The 22,381-nt window shown below is 37.6% G+C and overlaps 1 protein-coding gene across 1 annotated transcript in view; it reads left to right on the top strand.

Annotated features, from left to right (window-relative positions):
• The window catches only part of ARHGAP21 (Rho GTPase activating protein 21), a 135,109-nt gene that overhangs the window by 85,215 nt on the left and 27,513 nt on the right, over positions 1-22,381 (top strand). The window contains 3 exon segments of the mRNA XM_040451194.1: positions 2,101-2,155; positions 9,310-9,339; positions 10,681-12,577. Coding sequence (XP_040307128.1) covers positions 2,101-2,155; positions 9,310-9,339; positions 10,681-12,577 — 1,982 coding nt within the window.

The raw sequence follows: 22,381 nt of genomic DNA on the forward strand, positions 1-22,381 counted from the left end.
ATTTGTTTTAATAAAGACAGAAAGAAATTCTCTTTGAATCCATCTCTCACCTACGTTCTACAGAATGAGAGACTTTTGAATTCTAAAGGCAAATAAATATGTGTAGAGAGACTGTGAGATCTCAAAGATAACTTAGTCCTACTCTCTTCCTGTCTACCACACACCGAGAACATTTTTCTTAATTATAAATAAATAAATTGAAAGCCAAAGTGGTTACCAAATTGAATTCCTGTCAGATGCTACTGGCCATGACTGGGGTCCCCTTGTCCAGATCATCCCTATTATAATTAAATTGAAGTTCACTATTTTCTGAAGACTTTTATCAGAGTCCTCCAACCATGTCTAAAGCATTTCATGATATAATCTAAGTTATTTACACTAATGCCCTAATGCATTGTCATTTTTGCAGTTAGATGATGTGATTGGGATTTATTGCTCTCCAAGTATTCTTCTTACTGTTTTACTATTTAATGAAATTCTTAGAGAAAGCAAATCTTAAATCTTGCGTCTGATGTTAGATTCTAGGTGTTCCTGACAGTGATCCCTATTTGATCTCAAGTATCGGAGAGAACAGGGGACTGGTGAAAAATTTAAAGCCACTTCAGAGGCAGTGGGGAGGTCACCCAAATTTTTATTCCCTTGAAATAATTTAGGTCATTATACGTACACCAATGTATCTTATCAATTTGTAATTTAAGAATTTTTCGTGTATTTGCTAACATCTCTTCTTTAAAAATGGTATTTTTCCAAGTAACCACGACTTAATCTCTGTTACTCAAAATCCACATTAAGTTTTTTTTTGTTTTTTTGTTCCTGGTGCAGTTCGTCTCTCAGAATAATAACACTTTGGAATGACAGTCTTGATTTTTCAGCCAATAAAGCAATTTGAAAAATAGAGGAAAACTGTTTTTTTGATTATCTTATTTTCTTTTAAAAAATTCTGTTCCTTTTGTCTGCAGTTGGTAGCAAATGGATAATGCAGCACAAAGCCATTGAGATTCTGCAGTATATTAATGTAAAAATGTATCCTTGCAGAAGAATTTATCTAAGCATCAGTATGTATTTTCTACCAGCTCTAAATACTGAAATACAAGTACCTACATATTTTATCAATAAAATTTATTTGAACCTGTGGTTCTTACAGTTTACTATTCTCAGCATTTATGAACCTCATAATAAGTTCAAATCGAACGAAAAGTGACACCAGTAAATTATTAGGTTTCGTTTTCTTTTTTTTGTTGTTGATTGTTTCTTCATCTCTTGAATTGTATTGGGGGAAGAAAAAAATCTGTCTGATATTGTTAGGTTAGATACTGAATCACTTGATGGAGATAGCCCACCATCCTTGCCTTTTCTAAATGTAATTCCAGGTCACAGGACTCAGTATAATTCACCCCTTTGTGCTTTTTTGAACCTAGAGAAACTTCTCTATCATTTTTAACAGGGCAGTTATAGTACCAAAATAAAGTGAGACTTTGAGCCGTTTCTCTAAGGCCTCTAAAATTAAGTCAGAGAAGAAAGCTAATAGTTGAGACACTATATACTTTTTAGAAATGAGTCATTTTGATAGTTATGATGGTAAACTCTGATTTCCTTCACTTCTGAGGCCAAAAGGGAATATTTCAAAATTGAGATGTTTAATATTACTTAAAATGTTAAATTTGAGGGTTCTTTGGTTATTTTCATGTGACTATATTTTTAACTTGATAAATAGTGAAAATATGTGGTAAAAATTATAATTCTTTCTGTGACTTGAATTAAAATAATAAATAAATATATGCTGAAGAGCTTTGTTCCAGGAGTATTTAACATAAGTAATATACTTCATGTTCCTAAATTAGAAACACATTATAAAGAAGATTTACCTGGTTATAAATAGCTCTAACATATGGCAGGATGCCTTCTTTCGTTCATAATTAGCTTGTATATATAAAAGTGACTTCTTTTTTTAATGATTTGAGTTTGAAAAGTAAAGATTAAAAAAAAACCCAAAAATTAAACTTGTAAGCAAATTTAACAGATACTTCTGAGCTATTTTTTATGTCTTTTGTATACCCTTGCCCCTCCCCTAAAATAATTTTTATATATATTCAATTTCAGTGATACAACATTGGAACTTAGTGTTATGCCAAAAGATGAAGACATTCTCCAAGTGGTAAGTTTTATTTATTTAAATCTGAATTGTTCAACAGTCTCAAACACTAGTAAAAATCCTTTAAAGATGGACTTTAAAGGTGGAGGTGGACAGAATGAAAGATTCTGGGGAAATTTAGCAGAGTCTGGGATTCTCTATATTTTACCAAAAAACAAATAAACAAAAAAAAATTTTCAACAAAAAAAAATTGTCAATTTTTACAATCAAGTGACATAAGAATGTTCTATTCATTTTGACAGTGAATTTCTGTTGTTGCCATTTGGAAGGAAATTCCTAAAGAGTTTGCCCTGGTGTTACAGCCTAGGTAGTCCTTTGACCAGAAGTCATAGTTCAGGGCATAGTATATATCCCCAGGAATTAGAATCTTTTTTTTTTTTTCTTATGAGAACAGAGATTTTGTGAAAGCCGTTTCTTAATTTTTCAATATGTATGACTGTTTGTAAATTAACCTACCAAGCAATGTTGGTAACAGTTTAATCCATTCCATTAGAAGGAAGGTTCGCAATGAATGAAGTCTACCCTGTGAAGGAAAAATGTCAGGGTCTTCAAGAGGAAATTATACTATATTGAAGTCTTTAGCAGTTAGCCTAAATTTTTCCTCATTTTCAGAAAGAAAATAAGTTGAATAGAATCCTTAACTATTTTATTGAGCTTAAATATTGCTGAAAGTAAAAAGCAAAACATACATAAATTTATAAACATATATAAATTTCATTCAAGAAAATACTAGTTTTCCTCAATTGACTTTGTAGTTTAGTAGAATAAAATAGCATCAGTAAAAGCTTTGAAGTAACACCCTCTAAACTTCAGTGACCACTGAAGTTTGTGTTTCTCCTTTTAGCAAATAATTGTGTTTTTGTTTTTGTTTTTTTATTCAAGTACAACAGGGAACTCATGGAATCTTTGTGATGGGAATGGAAAGGGTAAAGTCATGTTTTTCATTTGTAAGGCATTAGTTTGAATTTAGTTTAAAATAAGTCCTAAGATCTTCTGTAAACAATCTTTTTTCTTTAAGAGAGAGAGAGTGAGTGAGAGCACGAGAGAGGGGCAGAGGGAGAAGGAGAGAGAGAATCTTACACAGGCTCCCCACTCAGCACAGAGCCAGACAGGGGGCTCAACCTCACAACCATAAGATTATGACCTAAGCTGAAATCAAGAGTTGGACCCTTAACCGACTGAGCCACCCCGGTGTCCCAAAATGTTTGTGTTTTGTTTTTTTTTTTTTTTTAACAGAAATGTGATTAAAGCTAGTCCTAGTGATTCAACTTATCCACTGACATGTAAAGTATAATTGACTAAAATCCATGGAGACCCATCTTATGTTTTCTAGGCATAGGCATGCGGATTGTATTTAGGAATGGCTTTTTAGCGATAACAGATCACCCTCCTCAGGTACATAATTCTTCTGGCATTGGGAAGTCTCAACGAGGAAAGTGCACCTATCCAGGGTAGCTGTCCTAGGCAAGTAGAACTAGCTGTGGAGTACCCACCCTGGTACTTGAGCAGAGTACGAGAGCCGCAGACATAACCACTGAAGGCAACGGGAGTCACCAGATTAGAAATAAATGAGGGACTCCAGGCTGATGTTCCTCCTACACAAAATGATGCACAGATGTGGAGGAGGCCTTCCCTTGAATCCTCCTTGGCAATTTGATGACTCAAAGATAGAAGGCATTTCCAAAACAGAACTGTTTTCTCATCTTCAGTGGACTCTTTCCTTGCCAAGGTGAAGGCACTGGGTTGGATGCTGTTTAGAACAGGTCTCGTTTCACAGAATGGCTGGAGTTGTACTGAATTCCTAGGGCAGGAATCAAGCACAGAATTACCGTCGCAGCCTGCTGTATGGTTGATGAAGAGTATCAATGTGGAAGCGGCAGCGGTGGAGGGAATAATTTTCTAATTTCATGATCAGTGGAAAATTAGGTTAATTAGCCTGTCGTGTTATATTTATTTAGGATATGTGTATTTAAAACAAAGGCAAAATACAGAGTATTACAAACACAGGGAAAAATTGGTGCACTTGAGTGGCGTGAGCACACGGATCTACAAAGCTCATTAGTAAAAGGTCGTGGTAAGGGGCGCCTGGGTGGCTCAGTCGAGTCGGTTAAGCGACCGACTTCGGCTCAGGTCGTGATCTCGCGGTCCGTGAGTTTGAGCCCCGCGTCGGGCTCTGTGCTGACAGCTCAGAGCCTGGAGCCTGTTTCAGATTCTGTGTCTCCCTCTCTCTGACCCTCCCCCGTTCATGCTCTGTCTCTGTCTCAAAAATAAATAAATGTTAAAAAAAAAAAAAATTTAAAGGTCGTGGTAAAATTGTAACAAAATTCATTTTTAAAACGTTATTTGAATTATTTTGATCTTAAGAGATTAAAAGCATATGCCCTGAATGATAAAAGAAAACCACACTTTTAAACTCAGCCTTCATTCACAGTTGAACGTACTGTAATTCATGAGAAAATCAAAGGAGTGTATATAATTAATGCCTGCTATGCATTGTTTCCTAAAGGATTTTAGAAGGTGGCACCTTCTTTTTCTGCATAAATGTTTTTAGCTAGGATATCTATGAGTGTCCTTTTTTAAAGCTATTGCAAAACACAAAGAGAATCTGGGATTTAAAAGAAAAAACATATGTAGAAATTGTTATAACAGATTCTAGAGTTAAAATGTTCTGTAAAGGCCTTAAGTATTTATCTTGGTCTTAAGTCTGGTACCCAAAGTATATGCTTTAAAGACGTATTTGTCCCTCTTGAGGTTGAATATTCATTGTAAAGAAAAAGTAAACATGAACATTTTTATGACCATTGTAAAAATTACTCACCCAAGTGAAAGCTTCTCGTAGTTTGTATGTGTTTGCCTGGGTGACAGCAGGGCTGTGTGTCCATAGAATTTTCTTTTCTAAAGTGATATATGGACCAAATTGTTCTGGAGGCGCTCAGCTCATCTTGGCATAGAAGATTTAATTTGGTTTAAAATTTGACTCATGGAAGGATAGGTATGTAGTAATAAATTTCATAATTGCAGATGACCAGTCATATAATATTGAAAAACATGAAGTAAAACGAAGAATAATTCATTGTGTTCCTATTAGTGCCGTTAGTAGTGCTTCTGTACCCGCAGCCTCCTTTTCTAAACCAACATCTATTTTCTAGATGAGCAATATGAATAGTATTACATTCATTTTAGTCATTTTGACGGATTTTATAATGATAGTTTAGACTGTGATATCTTAGCTTCATATTTTTAAGGTATTATCACAAAATAAAAAACTCTTTCTGTTCCATTTTCAAAAAAACAAAACCAAAACCAGAAGGGTTGTTTCGTTACCCTCCCAAATGTCGGCCATGCATGAAGTCATCAAGTCACCTAAAAAGGGATTGCTGCCTGAAGAGAACCCTTTCTTGAATGGGCTCTCGATATGAGATTTCGACCTGACCATTCTTGTCAGTGGGTGCATCGTGAGATTTTGTTAAGCGTTTGGCTTACTGGATTCCAAATTAAATTTTAAGTTGATTAGTCCTTATAGCTGTGGCGATTTGTGGGCATGTCTAGTGTTTGACCAGGGCACTCTGAGCCTGCTTTTGCTGTTGTGCGTTAATAAACACAGCACGGTTAAATAGCTTTTCTAGTAGACAGGGAAGGAAGCAACAGTGTTAGGACTTGAACCCAGGTAGGTCTGAGACCAAAGCTTATTCTTTAAACTGAACCGCAGCCCTTTACTGCCAACAGGTGCAGATGAGGAGTTAAGTGGCTTAGCATAGTCCCATGGTCACTGTCAGTTTTAAATATTTATAATTCTAACATGCTTGTAAAGCCACAAATAATTTAGAAAGATATAAAGTTTTCATACCACCTTGCCATGTTTGGCGTGTATTTTATTATACAGACAGACATGTAATTATTTTTTATTTTATCATAGGTAATATTATTAAATTAATAGATCAGCCTGTTAAAGGTGAAATGGTAGGCAGGAATTTCAATCCTACCGACTTAGTTATTCTGCAGGGGTTTTTTTGTGGGTTTTTGTTTGTTTGTTTTTATCATCTATTAGGCAATAAATATGGAATAGTAATAGTATTATAATGGTAATAGGTATGGTAATTGCAGTTTTGGTACAACTCTACTAAAACCGAACTGGAAGATTATTTTAGGATGAGTTACTATTAGATACTATACATAGAATCGAGATCCAGACTGTTAAAATTAAATTTTATTTAATATGCTCTCTGCAGTTCTGATTCCAGATGACGAATTCTGTGGGTCACCTTTCTTTCCTTACATTCCTCACCCCCCATCCCCTCTCTTTTTAAAGAACCTTTTGGATCTGTAGGCAGGGCTGCTGCTACTCTGTTTTCATTTGGAATGGCTTTACTTTTAAAATATGAGCTTTTAAACTACTAAACTACTGTAAGATATAAAAATTAACTACTAAGTAAAGGAAATCCAAGGAAGAATATTGAGTGGTATTTAAAAGGGCTAAATGTAAAAAATGGGCTAGACTTTTTTTGTCATAGCCTATTGAGTTCAATGGAGGAAAATTTAAGTAATTTCTAACTCCATCAAAACATTTGCATATGTTGTGAGGTATCCATTTGGGCTTAAATCAAATGTAAAAATAAACATTACTAAGAGCCAAATAATGCAGTTCTTATGACATTGGTTTCAAAAATTGCTGGGCCGTGTCATTTCAGACAAACTTATTAATACACATGATGTTGACATTATTATAAAAGAATGTAAATTGGCATCGTTACATATGAATGACTTTGTTTACATGATATTTTGTGCTATTTAATGGGTGCCCGCTGACAGTTCAGATTCCCAATATGTAGGAATGTATGTAGTTACAACACTCATGTCAGGTCATGATGTCTCAATGGAAGAGTTGGTACTTTTCAACCAAGCACTCGAGAAAAAGTATCCCACAGTCACAGCTGTGAGCAGGTTATAGAGTTTTTGGTTCTGTTCCTAGAAGGTAAAACCTTATCAGTGGGTTCCTGTTCATCTCGAGAGGTTGCATGTTGTAATCCATCCCAGGTGATGCACCCAACGTTTGCTCCAGCCCTGATTAATACTTTCCTCCTTGAAAGAGTCTAAAGTGGTCCTTAGTAGGCAGCTTGTTTTCCAGAGGAATACTTAAAAGCATCATGGGAGAAGAGGATTCTTTAAAATGTGTATTGTCTATTCCTAATTTACTTCCCTAAACTTATTCTGGAGCTAATTTATGTTTGTAGCATAGCCCTGAGAGTAGCCGTAGAAGTGTGATTCCCTAGAATAATTCCCGGGTATGTCCATGACCTACCTGGACACATACAAAGCCACAATGGTCGAGGGCACTGCTGATTTGCCCGTGAATGTTAATGGAATGGTATTGGTCCCCAAACTTTATGAGAATGAGGAACTTTCAAGGAGACAGATAAACAAGCTTTTTAGTGTACACGAACTCTGAGACTGTGTAAGGAAATTCAGTAATGCTCTTGAGTGAATTCATATTTTACTCATCACAATTATATCCGCTTCTATTAGTCTGTGTAGAATATGCTGTTTAGTTAGTCCACTGTTAATGTGTGGTCCGTGTGTATGTATGTGAGGACCCACTTTGCCATAACTTTACCCAGAAGTGGGGGCCCATGAATGTAGGCTTTTTAGTATTGAGATTTGTTATTTGTGCTCTTAGATAGACATAGTTGAAGTATGTCAAATATTTTTTCAAGTTTTTAATAGTTCTTGTTATATACTTTTATTATTAAGATAGTATTCCTCTCCAAAATTTGAATAAAGGAGGTATCCCTAAGTTATTAGTTCTAGATTAGTACTTCCCAGCAGAAATTCCAGTTGTATTAAAACCCCTTCAGGGGCGTCTAGGTGATTCAGTCAGTTAAGCATCTGACTTTAGCTCAGGTCATGATCTCGCTGCTCTTGTGGGTTTGAGCCCCGTGTCGGGCTCTGTGCTGACTGCTCAGAGCCTGGAGCCTGCTTCCGATTCTGTGTCTCCCTCTCTCGCTGTCCCTCCCCCACTTGTGCTCTGTCTCTGTCTCTCTCTCCCTCAAAAATAAACATTAAAAAAAATTTTTTTAAACCTTCAAAAAATACGAGTGCTACAGCCAAATAAGCTTGTCATTTCCCCTTGAGTTTAATAATGTACATTAAGGTAGTAGAGGTTTTGAGAAGGCAGGGAGCCTACCAATCAATCCTTCACTACATCATTGAGCATGGAGAATACTCTCCTCCCCCTCCCTTTCAGGTGATGCTTAATAAAATTGCACAAACACACTGTGGGAAATACTGTACCAGACTGTTCACTCATCCAGACGCAATTTTCCTGCCATGGAAAAATATTGGTGTGAATATAATCAGCATCGAAAAGATAGTCTTGTTATAGGCATATACCCATGTATATTTTGATTGACTGTCTTCATGCCTTAAAAATATTATGGCATGCATGTTTTCTTTTATCTACTCACTCAGCTTTTTCACCGCATTCTTGTTTACGTTCTATAATATTCATTATAAGTTTTAAAGAATTACTCTGGAAGTAATATTTTTATGTCTATTCAGTAATTATTTTCTTAACCTAGTAAAACAGGACAAAAGGTACAGTGTTGAGAGATCTTAATTTTTGAGCGAAACATATTTAATAAAACAGTCAGTTTTTCTTTCCAAGTCATAGTGTAAAGACAGCTCCCGTCCGCTGACAGCTTGTGGTCGTGCTCTGATTTACAGGGGAAGGAGGAGGTTGTACTATTTTAAATGCATAATAGAGCATTCGTTTCGTCATCTGGAAGCAGAGATGGAAGCAGCTCAGGGGAAATGAGAGACATCAATGTTGCTCTTGTGGAAGGGAAGCTTTGTGGCACAGTATCAGACAGCAGTGCAGATTGAAGACAATACCTGTCAGGAATGCATGTCACCAGATGTATTTTGCTCGCAGAAATGGTAGACGAATCAAATAAGAACCAGATAAAAGCCTGAGAAAAAGACGCTCAGAAGGATACTGAAGTTATTCTTTATGCTTCACTGCCCTTTACTTCTCTTGGTACCTTCCAGAGAAATCAGTATAGATGTATTTTTAGCTTGCTGTTTCCAGCATCAGTATGACAACATGATTCTGTCTTTATGTCAGTAAGCAGCTTCTACTATGTTTTCCTATTTTCTGCTAGCTACAGTTTACAAAGGATGTCACAGCTCTGGTAAGAAATGCACAGAAGCCATTTCCTTGCTTTTTAAGTTATGTTTTATAGAGATTTGTAATCAGCCCACCTATTAAAACTGTAAGTTTGCTTAGCGACATCCCTCCATAGTGTTAATCTTACTAATTTGCAGAATGTGTTTGTGATGTATGGTTTTCTTTATTTTTTTTTGTTTGTTTTATGTTTGGTTTTCTTTTGAATCCTGTGCATAACTGGTATTAAAACATAACATTTACCTGTATGTGTATTTTTTTAAGTATCTCACCCTCTCTGTTTCCTTGGTACTTTGCTGTTATGTTTGTGGCTGCACTTGGGCTTTGCAAGCTGTCTGATGCAAAGGCAGGATGTGATGATAGACATGAATTTAAGCTTGTTTTGATTAGGGGAGGATGTGTAACATGATACCACACCTCACTGTCTCAGATGCTGACATAGTCCTCAGTTACATCAATTGGTTCTGTTTTATTGTGTCTCTGTCTTTAATTTCAGTTATTTTGAAGTTTTAAAATATATGGCTAGCTAATTTCACCAATAATGGATAAAAAATAATTTGAGCTGCATGCCTGCCTATTAGTAATAGAGAAATGTCTCCTTATAGTAAGAGACCAAATAAATTTGTGCAATATAATTTTGCATTTGCTTAAAATAAATAAAAATTATGTACAGAGAGATGAATTACTTTTTTCATATTTTGGGGTCTTTAATATACATGCTTAATTTAAACATGCATATTTTCTCTGATTTTAAATACTAAAATGTTTAGCATGGCTTAGGACTTAATTTATCAAAATGGATTATTTTTAAGGACTCAGTAATCATGAATCTACAAGACACTGCTCAATATGTTACATTTAATTTATGCTAGCAGTGGTGCTTAAGATAAAAAGGCATTTGGCTAAGATTTTTAATATTTTCACCTTCACTCTGGCAAAAGATCAAAATGTTCTCTGGCAAAATGATCAGAATGTTGCTGGGATTTATCAGGCAGCCATTTAACCTGTCAAATGCTGAAAGATCATCAAACTTGACTGGGGAAAATTTTAGAAGCAACAAGGCTGTATTTAATTGGCTAGGGGGAAATTTGGTATGTTTCAGTCTTTTGAGAAAACAGGCAGTTGTCATTTCTATTTGTTGCCAATTCTACAATTTATTTGATTTCTGAAAGACTAGCCCTTTTCTGAATTTGTGGAGCATCCTTATGTTGTGTTTGCATGCTTGCTTTAGCGAATGTCACTTAGGAAGAAGGCAGGGCATGGTAAAATAAAATAGTGCATCGCAAGAATGGAAGCTGTTGTTCTTTCTGTGAATTTTAAATGACGCCTTTTTCTCGTTTCCATGTAGGCGTATTCTCAAGATGCCTACCTGAAAGGCAATGAAGCCTACAGTGGAAATGCCCGCAATATACCTGAACCCCCACCAATTTGCTATCCCTGGCTGCCATCTGCCCCTTCAGCCATGGCACAGCCAGTTGAAATCTCTCCTCCAGATTCATCATCGAGCAAACCACAAACCACTACGCCAGTACTGACGCAGCCTGGCAGGGCCTATAGAATGGAAATACAAGTGCCTCCATCACCAACAGATGTTGCAAAGTCCAACACAGCAGTGTGTGTTTGCAATGAAAGTGTAAGGACTGTCATTGTACCTTCTGAGAAGGTTGTAGATTTGTTAACTAATAGAAACAACCATACAGTTCCTTCACATAGAACTGAAGAGGTGAGGTATGGCATAAATGAGCAGACCGCTTTGAAAACAGTGTCAAGAACCACGTCGCCACCATCATCAGTTCCCACTGCCCATCTAATTCATCAGACGACAGGCTCCAGGTCATTGGAACCTTCTGGAATCTTACTTAAATCCGGCAATTACAGTGGACATTCAGAGGGAATCTCAAGCAGCAGGCCTCAAGCTGTGGATTCTCCTTCTGTCTCTGTTAATCACTATTCTCCAAATTCCCATCAGCACATAGACTGGAAAAACTATAAAACTTACAAAGAGTATATTGATAACAGACGATTGCACATAGGTTGTCGGACGATTCAAGAAAGACTAGATAGTTTAAGAGCAGCATCTCAGAGCACAACGGATTATAACCAGGTGGTACCAAACCGCACTACTTTGCAGGTACGACGTCGAAGCACCTCTCATGATCGAGTGCCGCAGTCTGTTCAGATCCGACAGCGCAGCGTGTCCCAGGAGAGGCTGGAGGATTCTGTGTTGATGAAGTATTGCCCACGAAGTGCGTCTCAAGGAGCGCTGACATCTCCGTCTGTTAGTTTCAGTAATCACAGAACTCGTTCATGGGATTATATCGAGGGACAGGGTGAAACCTTAGAAAACGTAAGTTCTGAAGGTCAAATACCCGATTCAAATGGAGAGCGAAAACAGACTTATAAGTGGAGTGGATTTACCGAACAGGATGATAGACGAGGTATTCATGAAAGACCTCGACAGCAAGAAATTCATAAGTCTTTTCGAGGTTCAAATTTTACCGTGGCCCCGAGCATTGTTAATTCTGATAACAGGCGAATGACTGGCAGAGGAGTGGGGTCTGTGTCTCAGTTTAAAAAAGTGCCACCAGATCTGAAAACACTGCAGTCCAACAGAAATTTTCAGACTACCTGTGGAATGTCATTGTCTCGAGGTATTACACAAGACAGGTCACCTCTTGTGAAAGTCCGAAGTAATTCTCTGAAAGCGCCTTCTACGCACGTCACAAAACCATCATTTAGCCAGAACTCACTTGTCTCTGTCAAAGACCAAAGACCAGTAAATCACTTGCATCAAAACAGTCTATTGAATCAGCAGCCGTGGCTGAGAACCGAAAGTGCCCCGGATCACCAAGTGGAGACGGGGAAACCCCCCTCTTTACCTGGAGCTTCTGTTAAGCCTATCCCTCAGATGAGTGAGAACTACGGCGCTTCGGATTTAGAATTACCTGCCCCTCAAAGAAATCAAGATTTAACTCTGCAAGAGGCTGAAATGCAGGAATCGAATACCTTAGATAATAAAGAAACTGTCATCCTAAGAGAAAAGCCTCCATCTGGCCGCCAAACACCACAGCCTTTAAGGCATCAGTCTTACATCTTGGCAGTAAATGACCAGGAGGCCGGGTCAGACACCACCTGCTGGCTGCCTAATGATGCGCGCCGAGAGGTCCATATAAAAAGAATGGAGGAAAGGAAGGCCTCAAGTACCAGCCCACCTGGGGATTCCTTGGCATCAATCCCGTTTATAGGTGAGCTTATTCACAGCCCGTGGCTACTGTGTCAAATATTTTGCAGATCTTTTCAGCAAAGTATTATTTCTAGTTCAACGGGCACAAAAATTGTACGCTCGGATTTTAAAACACTTGTTCTGAATCTCCTGCACCAAGCTAAGACCGGAGCCATGAGCTCTTACCCTCAAAAATTATTTCAAGTGACAGTTTGCCTTTTTTATTTTAACATTATGCTTTCAATACTTTTTTTTCTTTTTCTTGAATAAGACAGAATTTCCCTATCTGGGCCCAAGGGACTCAGCAAACCAAATCGTACCTAGTCGACGATAATATCTGAACCGAAAGCCAAGTAGAACAGTGTTAATAATTAGTCATCGACCTTTCATTTATGCAGTGCTTTTTACTTTATTATTTCTTATTTCTTTGGCTTGAATGAATAGACCTCCTCGTTGGCAAGTTACTTTGTCTTGGAGTAAATCTTGGGATAGGTTTGGAAAAATTACTTAAATTACAAGCATGTGCCCCAATATGGAACAGCTGTTATGTTTACTTAGGCTTTGTCTGCTCCCATGCACCCTAGATGTATTCTCCACAATGCAGCCAGTGTGGTGTTTTAAAAATGTAAATCGGGCATCTGGGTGGCTCAGTCAATGGTTAAGTTTATGACTCTTGGTTTCTCCTCAGGTCATGATCTCGCCATTCATGAGTTTGAGCCCTGCATCAGGCTCTGCACTGTGCAGAGCTTACTTGGGGTTCTCTCTCTCTCTTTCTCTCTCTCTCCCTCTCTCTGCCCCTCCCCAACTTGCACAGTCTCTGTGTCTGTCAAAATAAATAAACTTAAAATAATAAAGTAACAGTGTAAATCAGATCATTCCACTCCTCTGACCAGAAACCCCTGTTTACTTTCCTCATTACCCAGAATACAATTTCAAATCCTTCCGTGGCCTGCGGGGCCCTCCGTGATGTGCCCCACAACACCCTCCACTTCTCTGATCACTTCTCCTGTCCTCTGTGCATGTGTAACCCATCATCAGCCACCCCAGCCTCCTTGCCCTTCTGGAACATGCCAGGCATGCTTCAGGGCCCTAGCACTGCCAGTTCCCAGCCCTGGAACACATTCCATAGATAGTCACAAGACTCCCTAGCTGCATTTGGGTCTGTGCTCAAGTTAGTACTTTATCAAAGCAGCTTTTCCTCACCAGCCTGTCTAAAATAGGTACCCCCCCCCCACAACATACACAGAACCTGACATTCTCTATCCCCTTAAGCTACTTTATTTATCTTCATACTGCTTGTTTCCACTTGACATGTTTTATATTTTTTACTACACGTTTCTCTGTAGAGCTAAAACATATGCTACATGAGAGCCAGGATTTTAGATCTGTTGTCTACGTCTGTAATCTCAATACCTAGAACACTGCCTGACATGTTCAACATGATATTTGTTGAAATAATAGGCTAAGGATAATGTTTGAGATGATGGTTAAATATATAGCAAAATAAAAAGTTCTCATCATAGTTACTATGCAGCTCTAACACACATAATCTGCTCACAGGATTATCTTGTATGTCTTTAGAATTACCTTTCCCTAATAATGAGAAGTTTAAGCTATAGAGAGATTAAATAACTTCCCTGAAGTCACACAATTAATAGACAGTAGAGACTGACACTTGGCCCTCTGACTCAGCCTCATCACAGAGCACAGCTCCAGAGGACACCATTTATATAGATGCATTGTGAGGAGTGCCCCCTGGAGTTGTGTGATGCAGGGGCCTTCTTTTGAAGCCACGGCCTGTACTCATATCCTGTTACCCCATAAGTTCATGAAGAGTTCTCCATAATTTTATAGTATATTGTGCTTCTCTTTGAGCAACATTTCAAGGTTTTTTCTTTTCTAGAGAAACTTTTTGTTTTAATGTTTTTATTTAATTTTTAGAGACAGAAAGAGAGTGAGTGGGGGAGGGGCAAAGAGAGGGAGACACAGAATCAGAAGCAGGCTCCAGGCTCTGAGCTGTCAGCACAGAACCCGATGTGGGGCTTGAACTCACGAGCCATGAGATCATGACCTGAACCGAAGTCGGACGCTTAACCGACTGAGCCACCCAGGCACCCTTTTAGAGAAACTTTTTAAATCTACTGAGCTATTGGACAGTCAGGCAACACTATCAGAATCAGCTTTTTTTTTTTTTAATGTTTGTTTTTGAGACAGAGAAAGTGCACGTTCGCGTACGCGAGAGGTGGGGGAGGGGCAGAGAGAAAGGGAGACAGAGGATCTGAACTGGGCTCCTCACTGACAGCAGAGAGCCCATTGTGGGGCTTGAACTCACAAACCTCAAGATCATGACCTGAGCCAAAGTTGGACGCTCAGCCAGCTGAGCCACCCAGGCCCGCAGAAACCTTTTAAGAAAGTTCTGTGTAACTTGTATTTTTTTATAAATATTATATATTCAAGTTATAAACATTGCAGGGAATCTCAACCTAAATTGTACTCAAATTTATATCCATACCCTTAAGTCCAAGCTCAGAGAATAGAACTTGGCCATAAATGGAATCTTATACATCATCTAGATATTTTTTAGAAAGTAACTGAAGACTAACGATTGTTTTATGATTATTTTTAAACATAAAAGTCCCTACAACTTGTGGTTTTATTTGATAAGCCTATGAGATTATACCAGAATAATGACATCGTATTTTCTTCCTACTTGATAAGAATAATATAATCAGATTATATTGGAATAATAAAAAATGTGCTAGGTATATCTTTTAATAGTTCTTCCTAGTTATCTATGCACTGAATAAATCAAAAACTCAGTTGTTAGGGGTGCCTGGGTGGCACAGTTGGTTAAGCATCTAACTCTTGATTTCAGCTCAGGTCATGATCTCAACAGTCCGTGAGTCGGAGCCCCTTGTCAGGCTCTGTGCTGACCTAGCAGAGCCTGCTGTGGATTCTGTCTCCCTCTCTTTCTGCCCCTCCCCTCTTGCTCTCTCTCAAAAATAAATAAACATTAAAAAAAAAATCCACTGCTATTGAAGAGAGAACTTTGGCTAATATATAAAATAAAAATCCTTATAATTCTATATGCATACGGATTTAGAGACATTATTAAAATAAACTATTTTGTTTAGTCACTAAAAATAAAAATGCTCAACTTACTAGTTCTGATCACAGTCTCCTTTAAGTACTTTTTAGTACAATTTCATATTTACCTCCTAAAACCTTAATATATAGCATATGGTTACTGTACTGTGTAAGTTATACCATAACCAGTGGAATAGGGCAGGATAACAAACTGAAATACAAAGACAGTATTTATTTCCCGATGTTTCTATATGTAAATGTTGTCCACAACACAAGAATTCTTAAAAGTTTCTATGCCCTGGTGGAATAATGCCAGGCCTCCTGAGTTTTTAATTGTATGCTGTTGGAAGTAAAGGCATTGAAAAGAATTGTAATATTTATCTAATTTTTAGAACATAATATCAAAAGTATAATTTCTTTTGCTTAATATTCTTGCCTTTTTCTTTTTAATGTTTATTTACTTATCTTGAGAGAGAGAGAGAGAGAGCATGAGCAGGGGAGGGGCAGACAGAGAGCAAGAGAGAGGATCCTAAGCAGGCCCTGCACTATCAGCACAGAGCCCAATGCGGGGCTCAAATAGGGCTCAAACTCACAAACTGAGACATGACCTGAGCCAAAATCAAGAGTTGGACACGTAACTGACTGAGCCACCCAGATGCCCCAATATACTTGCCTTTTTACTGCAAAAGGTTTTAGCTCTTCAGTAACCCAAATCCTGCACTCTCACCTTGGAAGTCCAAAAAGTACTTATTAGAGACTGTGTTGTTGAATAGATAAGTAACTGATCAATGAAAGAACTTTTAGATTTCATTAAGTATAAGTTCTGTAACTTAATATTGACATCCTTTTATCATTTTAGAGTGTTACCTGACTCATACGTGTTTCTCTTTCCAATCTAGTTATTTTTTAAAATTTTATATATATAAAAGTGGGATAGACATCAGCACTGAAATGAAGTAAAATAGACTATTTGCAGTTTTTCCCAGTATATTTTCAGGGAACATTAATTCCACTTGATTAAGGAGAAAAAAAGAAAAACAGGGATCAAATAAATTGAGAAATGCTGGGTTTAAATAGCTATACAAGTTTTATTTGTCTTTCCCATAAGACTCTTAGACTCATTGATGTGCTACTCTATATTTTCTAGGTAGGTAGGATATAATACAATTTTTCTTAGAAATATTTGACCATGAGCCCTTTTATTTACAGTATCCCTGTTTAATATATCATAAAACACTTTGGAGAATATACTTCATGGTATTTCATGGAACATTTAAAGGGAAGAAATCAAGATTTGCTTTTATATTATCATACTCCAGAATCTTAATTTCTGTGATTTTAATAATTATTTTTGGGGGGCGCCCTGGTAGCTCTGTTGGTTGAGTGTCCAACTTCGGCTCAGGTCATGATCTCGTGATTTGTGAGTTTGAGCCCCGCGTCGGGCTCTGGTGCTGACGGCTTGGAGCCAGGAGCCTGGAGCCTGGAGCCTGCTTGGGATTCTGTGTCTCCCTCTGTCTCTCTCTCTCTCTCTCTGCCCCTCTCCCACTCATGCTCTGTCTCTCCCTCAGGAATAAATAAACATTAAAACAAATTTTTTAAAATTATTTTTTGTTATTTGAAAACATTATAAACGAATGCAAAAAATAATAAGTGCCTTGGCTTTATTCCCAAAATACCAGAGAATGGAGCCAGTTCATTTATTTAGTTATTTATAATACAGAGCAAATGATAAGTCTTACAGAGAGAAAATCTTCCAACATTTTGTTACAGCTTTATTGTTTAATATTTCTTTCGGTTCACAAAGATTTAGAGAAGTGAAAAAAATAAACCATTTTATTTGTTCTTAAATTAAGAATATCAGTCATTGACAGTAATTTGCTTACCCCCCACCCGCAGTTTATAAAGCTTCACAGTAAGTACTGAAAATAAATTTTGACTTCTTTTACGAGTAAACACAAAACACAAAATGAGTAATGAGCTCATAAGTAATTTGACATCACGATAGTAGGACTTCAGACGTATTCTACCATGTGGACTTTCTACATTTCTTTATACTACTCATATAATTGTTGATATAAAGATACTATAGCTGTATTGCCCACACTCAGATTTCATTTCAAATATATTTCCCTTTTTTTTTTTTTTGCCATATTTCTAATACCCCTTCTTGTTCTCACCCCAAAGCTGGCCAATATGCATGTACTTAGTGTTAGCCTACGTAAAATTGAACTAGATTGGTACAACCTTACTAGTCCTGCCATTTTAAACCAATTCAGGAGTTTTAAAGCTTGTGGGATACACATCTAGATTATAGTGTCCAAAATTTACCCCAAAGGAGTGGGAGTGGGTGACTATCCCCCTATACACCACTTCTCCCTCTGGGAGCTCTAGTCGCCTATTAGAGGCAGTGCACTGAGCACCCAGTCCCTCTTTTATACTAGTACATACTGATACTTTCTACAAAGCAACTAATCTACAAAGAGAAAAACTATACTCCTCATCTTACAGTCTTTTCATATACTAAGATGTGACTCCATTGGTACTTAAAACTTAGATTGAGATTTTTGCTTAGATTAGATTTGCTTAGATTTACATCTCCACTCCCTTTGCTTGAGCACTCACTGCCATGTAGTTATGGCAAGCATGAATAAAGTTTTCAAAATTCTTCTCACTTCTTAGTCTTTTAAAACATCATCTATCTCAGGGACACCTGGGTGGCTCAGTTGGTTGAGCATCCAGCTCTTGATTTGGGCTCAGGTCATGATCTCACCGTTCGTGAGATCCACGTCAGGTTCTGCACTGATGGTGTGGAGCCTGCTTGGGATTCATTCTCCCTCTCTCTTTCTCTCTCTCTCTCTCTCTCTCTCTCTCCCTCCCTCTCCCCCTCTCTCCCTCCCCCCCCCCCCCCCGCCCCCCCCTCATGCATGGCTTCCCTCTCTTTTAAAAAAAAAAAAAAAACATTTAAAAAATCATCTATCTCATAGGAAGATACAGTATTTTGGTTATTAAAAATAACCAAATCTGAAAATGGCTTTCACAAAGCCAAATGCTTACTTAAATGCATGTCATTGAGCTGATTATTAAAGAAGCTTGGCCATAATAATTCCTATTGTGATAATGAGTTGAATTATTATTTTAAAATGGAGATATTTGAATTAGGTGATGGCACCCCTTATCAGTTTATAATAGGACTTGCAGTTTCAGGAACTCTAGCTATAACTAATGAAGAGTTTCAGTAAGTAGAGATCTGTTGCTCAATGATCAGAGATGAGAAATATGTTAATATATTAGTGGCTTATTTTTTTAAAGTTTATTTTAAGAGAGAGAGTGAGAGAGAGAGAGAGAGAGAGAGACAATGAGCACATGAACGGGGGAGGGACAGAGAGGGAGAATCCCAAGCAGATTCTGTGCAATCAGCACAGAGCCCGATGCGGGGCTCAAACTCATGAAACCTTGAGATCATGACCTGAGCTGAAATTAAGAGTTGAAGGCTTAACTGACTGAGCCACCCAGGCGCTCCTTAGTGACTTATTTTTTAAGCATCCTTTCTAACCACATCTTTTTAATTTAATGTATGTGGCATTTCTTCAGTGTGCCATTTTTATCAACCCCACAACTTTTCCACCTGATGTTCGGGAACTGGTATTGCTGTTAATGAAGTTAAGAAAATTTGCCTAGAGAGTTCCAGTTTTTTTAGAATTCCTTCAGTTCGTTATGGTTACATTAGATTAAAAACAAAACTGTGGTATTACCAAAGATTAATCGGTTGTTACTTGTTAATACACAAGAAAGAACTTATGCTTGCCTGCTGAAAAGAGAATTCAACCTGCTATAACCTGTTCATTTCCTTTGATTTAAACTGAGTAGAAGTATCACAGAAGGCAAATAAAAAGGAAGGATAGCTTTCCCATTTGAATTTCTTTTTAGACAAAGAATACATTAACTTTATTCATTCTACTTTTCCTTAAGGACAAGGAAAAATCTCAAAGATTTTTAAACATGTATTTTGCTTGAGGTGTAGGTTGACTTTCTAGGTCATTTGTAGTGAATGTCCCCTGTTGTGGAGCATTTTGTTTAATCCATATCTTTAGTAAAAATGATACATATACATACGCATGCACACATATGCATACTCACACACTCAGGCTGTTCTGGAAATATGCACTTTTACACTAGTTACCATTTCTTCCAACTCACACAAATTTACTCCTTCCCTTGCAACTACAGTTTATTCCATCTTTGAATATTATGCTGTTTACATTCCTTAAACCCCTCTGTTATTTGGGGAGGGGGTAGGATTACCTCTTGCTAGCAGAAGTGAAATAAAAAGCAAAGTTACTTCAAGAAACTATTTTGCCATAGTCTTTGCCAAAAACTCCAATAATTTCACTGAGTTGCATAAAATTATTCTCAACTATAATTTTAAAATATAAACTACATTGATGCCATGCTTTCTTTGAGTGATTATGTGAACTGTGAGAAAAATTCTTCATAGCTCCGCTTGTTTTAGAAAAGGCCCATTTTGTCCTCTGTTCTAACCTGCAGCATTGGACAGGAGGTGTTAGGAGTAAAGCTGGTCTGTGGAAGGGAACTAGAAACACACTGCGCTCTACCTTTGTGTCGGTTGGAATTCTCTTGGTTACAAACGATAGAAAGTTTTTTTCATATTAGCTCATGCCAAAACGGGTTGTCGGCTCACGGTGAAGAAGTGTTGGGGTGGACCTGGTTCTGTGCGTGGCTGGGGCCAAATACTCAAGTGATTTGTCATCAAGATCGTGTATCTTTTTCTGTTTTGCTTTCTTCCTTCTCAGATGCTTTTTCTCCACATGGTAGAAAAGATGGCCGCTGGCAACTCAGTTTACTGATTTTTATAGTTTTTGTTGCTGGAGGAAGGGAAGAAAAAGACTACTTTTCTCAGTATCTGTATATCAAATCCAATGGAGAGACTGTGTGACTAGTCCTAAATGGATCATATTCTTCACCCTTGGCCAGTCACTGTGGACTCAGTGAGCGAGGGGCCTTGCACGTATACCCATCCACAGGATGGGGGTGCTCTGCTGAACCCCACTGAACCCCAAAGATAGAGCTGGGCAGCTAGCAACATACATTCTCTGCAGTCATCTTGCAGATGAAGAGGAACAAATAGGATAAGAACATCATGAGGTGAAAATATTTGCCAGGTTGTGAGATGAAAAACAGCTGTCCTATTTCACTTGGTTTCGTTTTGTTATTTCATTAGTAGTCAGGTTTTCACAGGATTTTTTTTTCACTTTTTTATCAGGCTTTTGTATTTCTTCCATGATTTGTCTTTTCATGTGCTTTGCTCTTCTTCTGTTATGATTTTAGTTTTTTCCGTTTATAAGAGCTCTCAATATACATTAGGGCTTCCATTTTTTTCTTTGTTGTTTGAAAAATAATTCTAAGAGTTATTCATCGTTTCACAATATGCTGCCTTGATTTTGTACCACTCTATTTTCCTTGATTTGTGAAATTTTATAGATGTTCTTCTAGAATTTTAAACTGTTAAGAAATAACAGTGAAAATTTTTTTATTCAGATGTGACTAATCAGTTTAAACATAATAACTTGTAGTATTCTCTATTTGGAAAAAACCCCCAAATTATGGAGTATATATTTTCTGGGAGAATTAGTTATTTATCTATTTTTGGCAAGCAGTATTTTCCGAAACTAAAATAAAACTTTGGACACTCAGGTCTGTCTTTTTTACAGGTTAGGAAACAGTATCGCTTTGAATTTTAATATATAATAATTTCAGAGTCCTCCACCTTTTCTTTATTGTGAAGAGCTATGGGGCCTGTAGTGAATAAAGTCAATTAGGGCCTCATATGTTAAGTGAGTTCTTTATGCAGTTTAGGTTACCCTCAGGGGTTATGCCGCCCGGTAATAGCAAGTCTGGAGCCTTGATAGGTCAGAAGTATGTTTTGTATGCCTTGCTTAACATCTTAATGTTGTATATGATATCTTAGGACAGAGATGATCCGTTATTTTCACCTGACAGAATCAGTTTGATTATTAAAAATATAGGAATTAGGGGCGCCTGGGTGGCGCAGTCGGTTGGGCGTCCGACTTCAGCCAGGTCACGATCTCGCGCTCCGTGAGTTCGAGCCCCGCGTCGGGCTCTGGGCTGATGGCTCGGAGCCTAGAGCCTGTTTCCAATTCTGTGTCTCCCTCTCTCTCTGCCCCTCCCCCGTTCATGCTCTGTCTCTCTCTGTCCCCAAAATAAATAAACGTTGAAAAAAAAATTAAAAAAAAAATATAGGAATTAGTTGAAAATCTGACAGCACACTGGTTTTCTCTTTGGACAACTAAACAGTGCCCATTTTCTTACATTGAAAAATGAGATGAGCATGAATTATTTTTGTTTTTATGTAATCTATACGTCGGTAATAATGAAAGCAGATATTAAAATTAGGGGTGGCTCAGTCGGTTAAGCGTCCAACCCTTGGTTTTGGCTCAGGTCGTGATCTCGCGGTTCCTGGGATTGAGCTCTATGTCAGGCTCCACGCTGACAGCCTGGAGCCTCCTTGGGATTCGCTCTCTCCCTCTCTCTGCCCTAACCCTGCTCACGCTCTCTCCCTCTCTCTCAAAATAAGTAAATAAACATTAAAAATAAAATAAAATAATTCCAATTAATCATTACAGTGGTATTTTTAAAACAGTAGAAAAAGTTCTCACATTTTTACAGAGAATAAGGAATTGGATTTATTAGTATAATTCAT

Source organism: Herpailurus yagouaroundi, unplaced genomic scaffold, assembly GCF_014898765.1.
Source record: "Herpailurus yagouaroundi ecotype Mexico unplaced genomic scaffold, PumYag 203, whole genome shotgun sequence".
Taxonomy (NCBI): Eukaryota; Metazoa; Chordata; class Mammalia; order Carnivora; family Felidae; genus Herpailurus; species Herpailurus yagouaroundi.